The following is a 14,325-nucleotide window of genomic DNA, read 5'->3' on the forward strand; positions in this document are numbered from 1 at the left end:
AACAATTTGGAGCCAAAGTGTTAATATAATAATTAACAATTTGCACAATTACTGAATGAATTTTCCTTAATAAAACTAAAAAGTCCTGCAGGCAACTTTCCACAACTTCCTGCATTTAATGCTGTGTCGAAATGTTTCCACCGATTGGCAGTGTGTGGCTGTACGTTGTGTGGAAGGTTGGTGGGGGTGGAATATTTCAGTTTCTCTGACATCCAAAGTAATTTATCCTTTCAGGGTCTGCTGTCAAAGGTTTGACATATGCAAAGCATTTGCTGTTGAAATATGAAGAAGAGCGAAGTTCTTAAGGAAGTCATTTATAATAAATATATATATGTATGATTTTTCTGAGGAGATATTTATAGTATTTTTTTTAAGCATTTCAGGATTTTTGCATTGCATTTGTCCAAACACATTGGAGCCCGGCAGCTTTCATTACACTGAATTTCTGATACCACTATCTGTGTGTCTCCTTGATGTGACAGTGATTTATAGCATTCTTTATGTTATGTGTACATCATCTACCTAATAAGCTTTATGTTTCCAGGGGGATATGGGCTTGCCTAGTCCACCTGGGACGCCAGGTCCTCCAGTAAGTGAGACTTGTTTAAAATTAATTTATGTCATACCTGCCTCTGATCAATCATCTGTGTTGCTTAAGTCTTCTCCTGGCAACAAGCCAATGATGTTTTGTTAAGCAGACAGAATAGCAGCTTTCAATTCCTGTAACATCAAACTACTTCGATTAATAACGCCGTGCTCTGTCTGTGCAGTGGGTTTTTTTGTGCAGTTATGGTAGTCTGGTAGCTATATTTTAAATGGAAGGCTACAGAGGTGCTGTAGATGTGACACTATCGAGGACCTGTCAAACACGGTCTCTTCTTTTCCTATACTTGTGATTGACAGGGAAAGCCCGGCGCTCGTGGAGAGCCAGGGATCCCAGGAGAGCCGGTGAGCCTGAGCCTCTAACTCTCTTTGAGCTGTCAATCTGTGCGTCATTCCTTTGTCACTGCCGACTGACACGTTGGCTGTCTCTGTTCTCTGACAGGGTGAGAGGGGTCCGCTGGGAGAGACAGGATTCCCTGGGCCCGAGGGACCCCAAGGTGTTCCTGTAAGGATGCTACACGAATTCTGTCGCTCGTCCCTTTATATAATCACTACTAGATGTTGACAAAGCACCTTCCAGTAATGTCCACACGAGAAATGTTGCTATTAAAAAACATGGTTGTATGGTTCTTTTACCATTGTAGTGTGCATGAAACACACGATAACAAGGACAATATTGAATAAAATACATGTGTTAGCTTCCGTTTGTCCTGTAGATGATTACATTGCTCCACGTAATTACCATCAGAGATGGTTTCTGTAATTTTCCCTGTAAGCACACAATGGAACAATGTTCGCACAGCAATCAGGATCATTATCCCTTGGTTGAGATATCTCATTAACTGTGGAGATTACTAGGAGTGCAACAGTGCTGATCCAATCGAAGGCGGGAGCTGATACAAAATGTCTTTGTTTGTGTTGCGCTCCTTGAGCAGGGGAGACCTGGAAAAGATGGAGCTCCGGGATACCAGGTGAGTTGTGCGAATGTGTCGCAAATCCCCTTATAGAAAGTGCTTTACATCAGCCAAGCTACAGAAAGATGGCACAGCAGATTTTTATCCCCCACCCCCCCAAGCTGCAGCGTGCTGACTGCATTAAAGTTATTTGCATATTTGAGATTTTAACGATAAAAAACTAAATGGAATCCTGCAGATTTAAGGCTTTGTTGACTTTTAGTCTTTTCACCCTCATTATACAGTTAATGCTTTCAGGCAATGATAAAATGTTTGTAATAGAGGGCAGTAGACACTTCAGATTAAATATGCATTTTCCTGCCTGATGAACCTGGCTAAAATTGAAATAAATATGCATAAAAGTCTACTTTTATGTACCTGATCAAATCTGCACTGTTTACTGCATAATCGCACAGGATGGTCTCACAGGATGTGCTTGAATTGCCATTCATTCCACATTGTACAATCTAATACACAAACTAGATTGACAATGATTATTACTGCTTTGCTCTGATTTACAATATTTTTTTCACCTTACACCTTAATGACAGCCCCAATACTTTGTTTTTTCTTCTATTTGTTCATAATCTCAGCATCACGCAGCCTTGCTAGAGACAGCCCGACTTTTTGGTGGGGCAACAGTGCCATCTAGCAGGTGTCTTTTCTTTCTCTAGCAAAATTCCTTGCACACTACTTTGAGGTTTAATGTAATGCTCAGGGAAGCACATTTCAGTGGGCAAGATGATAGATTTAAGCCTCCCATCAGGCAGTGGGGAATACAGAGTGCTGCAGATTAAAGCAGGCAGGGGAGAACGGCATCACAAAGCGATGCCCGCTTTAAAAACCACATCATGCCAGATTGTCTTTTGCATGGCTCCTGTAATCCAGCAGGAAATTGATACAAAGATGCTCCCAAAGGTATTTCTGTGAGCAGAGTAAAGGGAAGCAATGAGGAGTGACAGAGAGGGATTGGGAGACAGAAGATGTTGTGACACGAAGCCAGAGACAGGTATTTTCTCCCAGCTCCTCTGTACAGTAGAGGCAGCTGTTGGGAAAGCAGCCATTTTTGATGCAAACAAGGAGTGATGCAGAGGATCTGTGACATTGCAGAAGGTGAAACACTGTACAGGGGAGGAATTATACCTGAGCTGAGTAAGATGCAATCAATGCAGACTCATCTGAGGAATGTACATTTCTCAAAGTCAAATAATTCCTCACAGTTTTTCTTCAAGCCGAATCCTCTGCAAATATTGCACATAGTGGATTTAACAGAAATTCAAATGAACAAATTCAAATGAACATATTAGAGTGACTGAGTATTGTGTGTGCCCTTGCATATTACCCAATACTTTGTGTGCAGTGAGTAAAAAGTTTCAGGGTCAGAATAATTTCCTTTTATTGTTTCATTGCCTTTTTTTTCTTCCTCAACAAAGACTTCAAATATACCTTTTTGTTTTTCCTTTCTAAGGGAGCTACAGGTAGACAAGGCGAAAGAGGATCCAAAGGAGAGCGTGTAAGCATTCCTCTTTTCTTAAAAGGAAGCTATTTTTATGACTCCAACTATAACACACACACACACACAAAAAAAAGATTTTGATGAATAGTAATGAATAGTAATGAAAGTCTTCACTTCAGCACAAATATGACTAATCCCCACAAGCACATAAGCACTAGATAAAGGCATTTAACGCTCTGTGCAGTTTGCTATTGTATTTGCAAACGCTCGGTCACACTTCTGCTGTAATCTATTGCAAACGCTTTTAATAGAGGATGCAAAATGAGGTTTTTAGCTTTGTGTTTGGCAGCAAAACCACAGGACCAGCAACTAACTGGACACATTAGGAGAAATGGGTCATTGTTCACAGTATGTAAAGTAATACAGCAGGACCTGAAAATTATACTGACACTGATCCAGCTTTTTCTAGCCAGGAAAGGTAGCTTTGACTGTTAGACTGTAGCACATTTACACATATGCAGCTTGGTGCTTCTGCATCAGCTAAGATATATCTGGGATTTTTTGTTTCTTGCTATAGGGTGATCCAGGAATTCCTGGAGAAAGAGGTATTCAGGGCGATAGAGGTCGCCCAGGAGACCCTGGCTCGATCGGACCCCAAGGCCCAAAAGGTGACCCTGGCCCTCCAGGACACCTGGGGAGTGCAAGCCTCCTGGTAAGTTCTAAATTTTCAGAGTAAACACACACTATCCTCCCAGATAATTAAAAGCTTTACCAGCCAACGTGCATGCTACTAGTTCAGTTCTCATTCCCTGGAAAATGGTGTAGCTACAGCTCTCTGCATGAAACATCAAACAAGGCAGTGCAAGGGAACTTGCTGTTCTCTTTCTGCTCAACGCTTCCCACTCCTGATCATCTAGGCGCAACAGAAGGTCAGAGAGGGAGCGAGACGGAAACAGAAAGAAAGACAGATATGTGGGCGTGCCTGGAGCTCTGCAGAGCAGCGAAAACACCTCCATCTGTCACAGGCATTTTACACTTACTGTATGCAGCCACAACAGTTATATAACACTCACAGTGGTGAAAAACGGTTCTGAATGCAAAGATTCAAGGTCCAAGGATACTATTGTTTGCCATCCTAACTGGTACTGTACAGCACAAAAAAGCTTCAACAATGCGGCTGAGAAAGGTTCAAATGGCATGTATTGTGTGCTGTGTGTATGTTTTATGTATATATTTTCCTTATCCTTCCATATATTTAGAGGCAAATAGAGCCAGTGTGACAAGCAACACTTTCAGTCTAAGTAGGCAGTGCATTATTTCTGAATTGTATATAAAGTAACACCACCTTTAAAGCTATAATCCCAAATTTAATATTTGCCTGCTGAGTTTGGGTTCAGATGTTATATTAAACTGTAATGCAAGGCACTGTAGGCTTTCAAGTCTGAACTGAATTTATCTTCACTCTGCCCTGTTTTTTTTGTTTTTTGTTTTTTTTTTATCAAGTATGGTTTCAGCAATCTGTGTAGAAGAAATGTTTTAGTTGGTATACATCAGCAATACCCACATAGTTACCTTTACTGTGTCTGTTTGTTTTTGTTGTCTCTTATCTGCTTGTTTCTTTCTAAGTGTTAAAATAGTGAGTGCTGTATCACTCTATTCACACACAGGATGACTCCAGCTTCACAGAGGAACTCCGGATGTTCATCCGAAATGAAGTATCGAGGATTGTTAACGGTAAAAAAAAAAAAATGTTCCGAATTTAGTTTCATTGGTTTGATGTGCTTTCCTTTTTCAGTGTTGTGCTACCTCTAAGCACTCTCCTCTTGCTCTGCAGAGAAGCTGTCTAGTAATGCCATGCTACAGAAGACACCTGCAGGCATCTTAGCACCGCAGATCCAAGGACCTCCAGGACCTCCTGGAAAGGATGGATTACCGGGCTCGCCAGGAGAGCCTGGACCTCCTGGTAGGATGGCAGGCGGAACAGCTGCTCCTTAACACCATTGCTGCAAAAACACTACAATTTCAAAATGAATGAATAGAAAGTAACACTTGGAAAATCTGAATGCTACAACTGTTGATGAAACGTGATTAACCTTCGGTTCTTTGATTTCATTGAAAGCAATTACATGTGTGCCCATGTAATTGCTCCAGCAAACCTGTATGGTTTACTGAACCATACATTTAGCCATTCAAATTTTACAGAGGAAACCATAACTATTGTAAGATGCAGTCTGTAGGTTGGCATCTCATGTCTGCACCTCCTGTTATTTTTTTGATGCGAAGAGTTGATTTGAAATGTTGGAGACTGGCTGGATTAGAGTCGAGCTTACACTTGCATTTTGTACGGATTCATGGGTATTCTTCTCTTGCATAGACCCATATATCAATGCAGACTGAGGGGCGGGGAGCAGAGGAAAGGCCAGGAGTGTGGTGCGCAGCGGCTCTCTGGGAAATATGAAGACAAACGAAGAATTGGCTGTGAAAAAGAGAAAGTGTTATCAATGTGGACAGGAAAGAGCCCCAGTATTGATACCTCACTCCGGGAAAGAAAGCGTCTAAAATGCAAAAGGAGCGTAGTCAGGAAAGAGGGTTGACATTCTTTATCAAACTAATACAAATTTCTGACTGCTCATATAACACTAATGGTTTGCTGGTCAGGCTTTGTATCTCAGACTTGCTTAGATTTGTACTGTGTCTGCAGCACAACTATGGTATCTAAACTTTTGAAGAGGGGGCGGGTGTTTTTACATGTTGGTGCAGATCAAACCCACCGCTGCATTGGCCTTTCTCTTTGAGCTTTGTTATCTACCTCACATTATTCAAGACCATTTACATTTTAACCCACTGCTATAATACAAATCGCTGCTTTCATTCATGAATAATGTAGCTAAATTAGCCAACTACTCAACTCTAAATATTTGTGCTGTGTTAATGCCACTGGCATTAACACAAGTGTTGGACTTTGTTTTGCTTGTTTTATTTTTTTATGCTTCAAAAAAAGGTGTTTTATAGGTGATCTTTAATGCAGCTTTGCAATAAATCTTTATTGAAAAAAAAAGAGGAAAGTTATTTCCCTTGATAAATCAAAAATTCAACAACTTTTAATTTTTTTTCTTTGTTGACTCGGGCCTCCACTCAGCTGGTGAGAGAGTTTGGGGTAATATTTCCTCATTATTTCTCGTCATCCTCCGTTGGAGACCGTGCTCCTCTGGAATATCCAATTTGACTTCTTCTCCAGTGTGCCAAAATGAATTGTTTATGGAGAAAAATAACCCCTCTGTTGAGTTTTCACTTTTTCTTTTTTTTTTCTCTTTGGTGTGATTTCACATGGGCGAAAGTCTCAAGCTGTTAAGAGAATGCCCACAGGGGCTCACGCTGGAGAGCATCATTTTGCTATTTCCTACTTTGTTGTAATTAAGTGCTCATTTATGATTCATCTTTCACTTTTGGGATCTTCATGAAGTTTCTCTTTGATGAAAGCCACTGTGTTTAAGTGCATATTTCATAAATTCTGCATTTTGTTGTTTTTTATTTAACTTGTTTTGTATTTCAGTGCATTCTGTGTAATATTTATACTGACTGAAGCAAAGTGTCTGTAATCTGTTGTTTTAAAGCTGCTCTGTTCTTCTTGCAAGATGGACATATCAGTAAATATCCCAGAATATTTGATGGCACAGATGCTCAAAGAAATGTGTTTTTTTTCTTTCTTTTGTAAGACACGGTACAAATAAGTAGATATGGCTTTTAATATTGTTTACAACAGTGTACAACAGGTGCAGGATCAACCAAGCATGAAAACCCACTGTTCGGCAGTATTCTTTTTTGTTAACTTACTTTGTCCATTAGTGCCCCAAGACACAATTTGTTTTCAACCAAGTACGCAGTATGGCATTTTCGATTTATCAGAGTGCACCAATCCAGTGTGGCCCCAAAGCTTATTGCCCTCTGTGCTATTCAGAATTTTTTTTTTTGCTCAAGGTACAGTGCACTTTTCTCCATGGAACGTCTCCTCCCTGAATGAATGCCTCAGGCTCTGTGAGTGTTGAAAGAAGTCTCATTATTGTGGCAATGTGTAGATAGCCCCCTTATTTTTTATTTTTTTTCTTTGAGATTCAGTTTTGGAGCATTCATAAGCCCTTTTTTTCTGCTTGAGATTTTCTATGACATGTAAGCGTTGAAGCGTTTCCCCTTTGGGCCGAGCGGTGCAATGCTTGATACTCCTGTCAGTGTTTCTGATGCACTCCATGCAACCACTGGTTGTGAGACTCCATTACTTTAAGTGCCTTATGGGGAAATATTTTTTTGCAGCTTCTCAGATTCTTGCTTGGTATGCTGCTGTCTTGAACTGTAGACTTACTGGTTTTGCATGCAGCGAAAAAGCTCTTGAATAATGTGATTGTGTACATACAGCTAAAAGCAACCGTCTGCCTGGTCTGACTTGAAGATGCGCGAATGCTTTGAATTATTATTTTTTTAACCCATCAGCCTTTTTGACACACTGAGCATGTGCTTGTGTTCATCACGGTTTGTTTATTTCTTGGAGGTAGTCATGCAGCAGCCAGTCTCCATCATAGGACAGCGTGATCATAATGAGCATTTGTCATGAATAGCCACAATTGCTTTTGATTGTTTGTAGAGTTCACCTTTGACTTGGCCTATCTTTTCACTCTCTGAATGCCTTTAGTGACCCACATATCTGATCTCTGAAAAAAAGCCTCTTGTCTCTGTTCTGAAATCGTCAAAGATGTGATGTGTGGTTGTGGCCCTGCTGTTGTTGTTGTTGTTTGAAAGCTCGACAAACCCATGATGCAGTGGTCTGTTTCCACTTCACCTACTAAAGCTGCATCTCTCAAAATAAGTGCATACTTGATACCTGACATTGTTGTCATTCCGATTATACGTGGTCAATAAGCTGTGTAGTGCTGTCGTGAGTCTCTTGACAGTTATAAAGGCTCCACAAGTGTGTCCTCATTTTGACACTTTGACCGTGCTACCACATTTGTACTAATCTCACTAACTGTATTGCACACTGTGTAAACGTGCCAGCACATAGGACTACTTTAGGTTTGCAGTATTTGTTCTCAGCCACAGTGTTGCATGTGTGTGTGTGTTCCCAGGAATCAGGGGTCAGAAAGGAGAGCGAGGCCAACTTGGTCTGGGGTTACCAGGAGATCCAGGACCCATGGGGCCACCAGGTAAGAACAGCTCACTAGTAGAAGCATCTGAACACTTTATTTGATATACAGTCCTGTGCAAAAGTCTTGATCCACCCCTCGTTTTTTTCTTGGCATTTTTTTTAGTGGTCTTGAGCAATACTTCTCCAGGCTTTTTGAAAGTCTTTTAAATTTTTTTCTTTGGACATTGGCTGGATTTTTCCATAGTAAAGTGTAATGCACTTTGTTACTAGCAGCCTGTTGCAAAAGCACGTTCCCATTTTTTTTTTTTTTTTTTTTGTTGAATTTACAAAAAATTCAACAGAAACAAGTAGAGGACAAAAGAAGAAGTGGCTGCCCTAAGTGGCAACTACAGCAGACGAACAGTATCTGAAATTCATGTCTTTAAGAAACAGGAAAACATCCAGCCTGACACGGGACCTGAAAGATGCATCCAGACCTTCAGTTGATGTTCACTGAAACCTCATCAAAAATGGTCTCAGTGGAAGGGAAGCCATTCTTATGGAAGGGACACAGGGTGAAAAGATTTTTGGTTCAAATTGTCATCAATATATACAGAGAAGGTCAGGTCAGTTATGAATGTAGAAATGTACTGTCAGATTTTGATCAGCTGTACAACCCCATCTGGAAAGCATCTGCTTGGCAGCAGCTTGATTTTTCACCATGACACTGATCCCAAACACACTGCCAATATAGTAAAATCATACCTGGGTAGAAAAACCCACAGTGGAACACTATCAATCATGGATTGGCCTTACCAGAGCCCAGACCTCAGAATTATTGAAGCAGTGTGGGATCAGCTTGACAGTGAATGGAACAAAATGCAGCCAACATCCACCTTCAAGAAGCCTGGAGAACTGTTCCTGAAGACTACTTAAAGAAATGACAAGACATCTGCCAAAGACAGTTCAGACTGTGCTGAAGAATAAAGCGTCTATGCATGTATGTATGTATATATATATATATATATATATATATATATATATATATATATATATATATATATATATATATATATATATATATATATATATATATATATATATATATATATATATATATATATATATATATAAATTGCTGGTTGAGCAAACCAAGCATAAGAGAGAAAGTAGTGACATTAAAATAACCCCCGCCATCAGGCATCTGCAACAATTGGCCCTGCATAACAGGTGACATGTTGTTTTGCTTTACATTGGAGGTTTTATCCATATAATAACTTACACAATCACCAGCGGTGATTGCAGCAACTATGGATCGAAGGACGATCCGTAAAGTCGAAAGGGTCAATTATAGTGCTGAACATGCAGAGAATTACCACCTATCTCTGCAGTTCCCTTCAGTTCTATGGAGCATTTTACGGTCTATAAGCTCATTGTTTTAGTTTTATGGACTGCAGAGTTACTGTTTTTGTTCCCGCTCACCTCTATCAACGTTGTTTCAAGCCAGCAGCTGGATTTAACAGGGCTCATTATAAGCTGCTTGGCTCTCTTCTTTAAATCTTTGAATTTTGCCACAATTTTGTGTTTTTATTTTCAAATAAAAAGGTTGTTTTTTTCCACTGTCAGCCAGACATTACTACAAGTACATTACATACATTTCTAGTAAAATTAAACAAATTATGCTATTTGTGCCTATATAAAAAAGCAGTTCTGAGAGTTGTGCTCCTCATGCTTTAATTTATACCGCAGCTGTCACAAGTTGACCAGGCTAAATGACCATTACATTGTTAGCCCTCCTTTCTCCATTATTTATCAGTTTTTCTTAGCTGTCCACAGAAAGGGAGGAAATATACTAGGGCTGTGTCAAGTCTCAAACCTTTAATTCTCTTTCAGCCTTTATTTAGTTTCTCAGCATGTTAGAGTCAACTTAGCTTCTAGATTGCATTATTTTCTCAAAGACCCCTGTGCTCCTGTGACATAAATAGGCCCCCAATAGAGGATTAATTCTGCAGTGGCAGAAATTCCGTACGGCGAAATGCTCGCCGATGTCACGAACAAAAGAAGACAAACCAAGATGTCAGCATGTCCTTTTTTGGTGCAAAAGAACTAACTTAAAAAATACCTCCCCATAGCTTGATGGAAGATGAGAAGTGGGGTTAGCTCGCTGAATTTCACCCTTGTGACTGCAGGAGTTTATCAATGTATGTGCATAATGCATGTGCAGGGGAAAGGGATCTTGGCTCTAGCTCCTCTAGAGAGGATAAATCACAGCTTTTGAAAGACATCATCTCTGCAGGCACGCAGTTATAAGAAGCACCTGCGGCACAACTGGTGGGGGTTAGACTTAAGCTGTAGTCACGTCTAGGAAAGACTTTGAAAGTCCTTAAACAAACTGCTATCAATAAGCTGGCCCACTGCTGTGGTTTTCCTGGTGGTATTCTTGACACTAACCATACATAAAGCAGGTTCCCCTCAGACTTACAAAGACTGGGATATGTGAGTCACATAAATGAAATTTGCACAACTTTGTTTTATCAGTTCTAATATAGTAAATTTACACTACTCGAAAAAATTAAAGGAACACTTTTTAATCAGAGTATAGCACCAAGTCAATTAAACTTCTGGGATATTGATTAAGTAGCAGAGAGAGTTGTTAATCAGTTTCAGCTGCTTTGGTGTTAATTAAATTAACAACAGGTGCACAAGAGGGGCAACAATGAGACAACCCCCAAAACAGTTTTGCATTTGGCTAGGGTCAGTGTCACTACTGGTAGCATGAGGCTATACCTGGACCCTACAGAGGCTGCACAGATAGTCCAACTCCTCCAGGATGGCACATCAATACCAGTACCAGAAGGTTTGCTGTGTCTCCCAGCACAATCTCAAGAACATGGAGGAGATTGCAGGAGACAGGCAGTTACTCTAGGAGTGATGGACAGGGCCGTAGAAGGTCCTTAATCCATCAGCGGAAGAGGAACAGGATGAACACTGCCAGAGCCCTACAGAATGACCTCCATCAGGCCACTGGTGTGAATGTGTCTGATCAGAAACAGACTTCATGAGGGTACCTCTAGTGGACCCTGGGTGGAATATTTAACTTATTTACTTAAATCACCGACTGGAGTGAAGTCAGTGACCCGGTTAAGCTGAATCACCTGAGTCAGCAGTGTTCACTACTCCACTCTCACTAACTCGCCTTTTGTACTTAGTGCCAGCATCTAGCGAGATGACTCATATGATCTGGGTTAATGGAGAATTCATGATTCAGTAGGAAAAATCAACTGACGAACCTCAGTGTAGATATCCTGCATGATTTTTTTTTTTCCCATTGAGATCTGATGTGTTTTCAAAGTCTTTCTTTAATTTTTTGGAGCAGTGTAAAGAGTGATAATCCTTCTGGCAGGCGCCATCATCAGTGCTGTTGGCTGTTATGAGAAAAACAATATGGTAGAGAACTGCACAGTGAATGAAAACATTTCTAATCATTTCAAGTAATTTTTGAGAAGTGACCTCATACTGTTGCTGTCTTTGCCCCCACATGTTCATTCCCTGATGTGCTCTGATGATAATTAGACCTGAAGGTGCTGCCGCTAAGTCACGCCTGCCTGCGGTGCATTAGTTCTGAATTGCAGCAAATTAACAGGGTTAAGTTATCAGCTGTAAGAAGCCACTTACATTTACTGTATTAACAGACGGAATTAACAAACTGGAACATAAAGTACTTTAGATGATTGGGGTTTTTTTCTACACCTTTCCACCACCGCAACACTTTGTCTGAGCACTTAAGCAGTATGTGGATGTGGCTCTGATGGAAAGGGCAAGTTGTGTTTTCGCAGGGAGGTAAAGGACAAGGCAGTACCTGCAATTCTCTTTGTACAAACTATAGTGGACGCAAGGCTCCCTCGAGTTCTGAATGGGTTGACTGATGTAATGGACACTCCTGGAGCAGGACTGCAGTGGAAGTTTTTTCTTTCTTTTTTTTTTGCAGGCTTGCCAAGATCCATCTGAAAGGAGGTGTTTTCATGGGTGTTGTTTTTGTTATATGAACAGTATATGAGAGAGACCATGAAGCAATGCAGACTGCTTTGACACTTGAGCAAGCTGTTGCTAAGAGACACTAATGTCTCATCGGCCGTGATGACCTCACCATATCAGAGTGAGGAAGTGTACTTCCTCTCTCCTCCATTCTCATTAGAAACTGGAGAATTCATTAATTGTAAATGAGATATCTTCAGTTCTGAATGCTCTTCCAATGCAGTTATATAGTGATCTATTGATATTCACTGCAATCCCACTTTGCATTACATCAGAGGAGCATTTCTCATTTAAATGAAAATAAAGAAGAACTGAGACTCCTTTAATTACCGATTGTTTTTATTATTTATTTTAAAATGAAACAAAATTAAATAAATAAAATTTAAAATGTTCCAAAATGATAAAACTGTATAGGAGCTGCACCTAACATTTGTTTTTAATTAGTCTCTCAATTATCCTTTCACACATTGAGAACCTAGAAGCAGCAAACAGTAAAATGCCTGACTCATTTTCCATTAATCAAATATTGACAAAATCGACTAAATAGGAAATTTCTTTGTGCTTTGAAATGCTGATGAATAATTCTTAGTATGAATTGCAGCCTGGCTGTCACTTCATTTCAAAGACATTGGTACTGGTTAAAAAAAATGTAGCAACAGTACTGAGGTTTCTTACATGATGGCATGTAAACATTACTCAAGAGTTAAATTGGATGGTCATATTGGATGTGATACAACCAGTGGTTACTAGGGAAAAATGTTTATTTGTAATGTTTAAATTAGGGGTGGGACTTTAACGCGTTAATTTCGATTAATTAATTACGGGGAAATTAACGCGTTAAAAATTTTAACGCATTTTAATCGCACTTTGCACCGTGGAACGTTTCTCAGTGCGCGAGTTCCCGGCATACAGATTATATCGACGCACAATGTCCAAATTAGGGGCTGCATCCTGCGAAGGACTCGGCCCACGTCTTTCGCAGCCCACACAGGCCGGAAGTGAGCAGCTAGCCTTCATATCAGCTGCCATCACCTCTGCGTAGCTCATGTCGCCTACCAACCGTGAGTGTGAAGCACAGCTGTGTAAAAGCAGCTGGTTAAACAGAGAACGAACTTTTTCTCCTTTTTGTGGTTTAATTTTAAGTCTTTAATTCAAAATAAGCTGTTAAAACAAGCATAACACATTTCAACATCAAGGAATACAGCTGAGAGAATGATTAATTTCCAACTATAACAAGTGAGACATTAATGTTGAATAAAACTATCCAGTTATGATGCTTAACTTTAATTTCAGGAGTTTGCTTATCACAGGAGCACTTCCACCCTTCATTGGTCTGTGTAGTAGACTGGTGGGAAAATGAGCAACATTTTGAAGTTTAAGCTTATGTATATTGATTTATTCATCAACCAAACTTAAATTAATATTTCTCATGTCAAATATTGAAATGCGATTAAAATGCGATTAATTTCGATTAATTAATTACAAAGCTTATAATTAATTCGATTAATTTTTTTAATCGAGTCCCACCCCTAGTTTAAATGTGTATTCCCTGACTAGTTAGCAGTGGTTCCTAGAGGTTGCCGGCTCTCACTGGGTAAAATCGGTTGCAAAGAAGATACTGCACCAAAAACCTCCCAGTGGTTGCTTTGGTTGCTAGCAAGTTGCCACAGTTGCCTGTAGTTTTTCATGTTTGTCTGCAAATACTCACTAACTACTAGCAGAGCACTAGTACAACTTGATAAAGTGCAATGCAAAGTGGAAATTGACAAGGTTCGCCTTCAAAGTAAAAGTTGTGCCTTAGTGCTGCGGCCGACATGTTTCAAAAGGCCCAACTTTTACTTTGAAGGCTGTTTCTGGTTTGTGTTGCACTTTTTTTTGGTTTCATTACAGCTCGGAGAGTAGCTGGACAATGTTTAAACTGTGACTGCAGCAATATGCTAGTGACCAAAGCAATCACAGGGAGGTTTTTGACAGCTGGCTGGGGAGTATACATTTTTCCCTAGTGACAGTTGGTTGTCAGGGGGTGACTGACCAGTCTGCAACCTCCAGCAACCACTTGCAACCTGTCGGGAAAAGCAAATTTTCCCCTCGCAACCAGTGGTTGCCAGATGGTCGTGAACCAGTCTCTAGGCCTGTGTGATGGGGCTTTATTCACTTGACCC

The 14,325-nt window shown here is 40.2% G+C and overlaps 1 protein-coding gene across 2 annotated transcripts in view; it reads left to right on the forward strand.

The window, feature by feature from the left end:
• The window catches only part of LOC115793189 (collagen alpha-1(XIX) chain), a 113,038-nt gene that overhangs the window by 93,766 nt on the left and 4,947 nt on the right, over nucleotides 1–14,325 (forward strand). For both annotated transcript variants that reach the window (XM_030748055.1, XM_030748053.1), the window contains exons 45-53: nucleotides 545–589; nucleotides 904–948; nucleotides 1,046–1,108; nucleotides 1,539–1,574; nucleotides 3,025–3,069; nucleotides 3,590–3,724; nucleotides 4,680–4,746; nucleotides 4,847–4,975; nucleotides 8,130–8,207. In XM_030748055.1, the coding sequence (XP_030603915.1) occupies nucleotides 545–589; nucleotides 904–948; nucleotides 1,046–1,108; nucleotides 1,539–1,574; nucleotides 3,025–3,069; nucleotides 3,590–3,724; nucleotides 4,680–4,746; nucleotides 4,847–4,975; nucleotides 8,130–8,207 (643 nt within the window). The remainder of the gene's footprint in view (nucleotides 1–544; nucleotides 590–903; nucleotides 949–1,045; nucleotides 1,109–1,538; nucleotides 1,575–3,024; nucleotides 3,070–3,589; nucleotides 3,725–4,679; nucleotides 4,747–4,846; nucleotides 4,976–8,129; nucleotides 8,208–14,325) is intronic.

Source organism: Archocentrus centrarchus, chromosome 15, assembly GCF_007364275.1.
Source record: "Archocentrus centrarchus isolate MPI-CPG fArcCen1 chromosome 15, fArcCen1, whole genome shotgun sequence".
Lineage (NCBI taxonomy): Eukaryota > Metazoa > Chordata > Actinopteri > Cichliformes > Cichlidae > Archocentrus > Archocentrus centrarchus.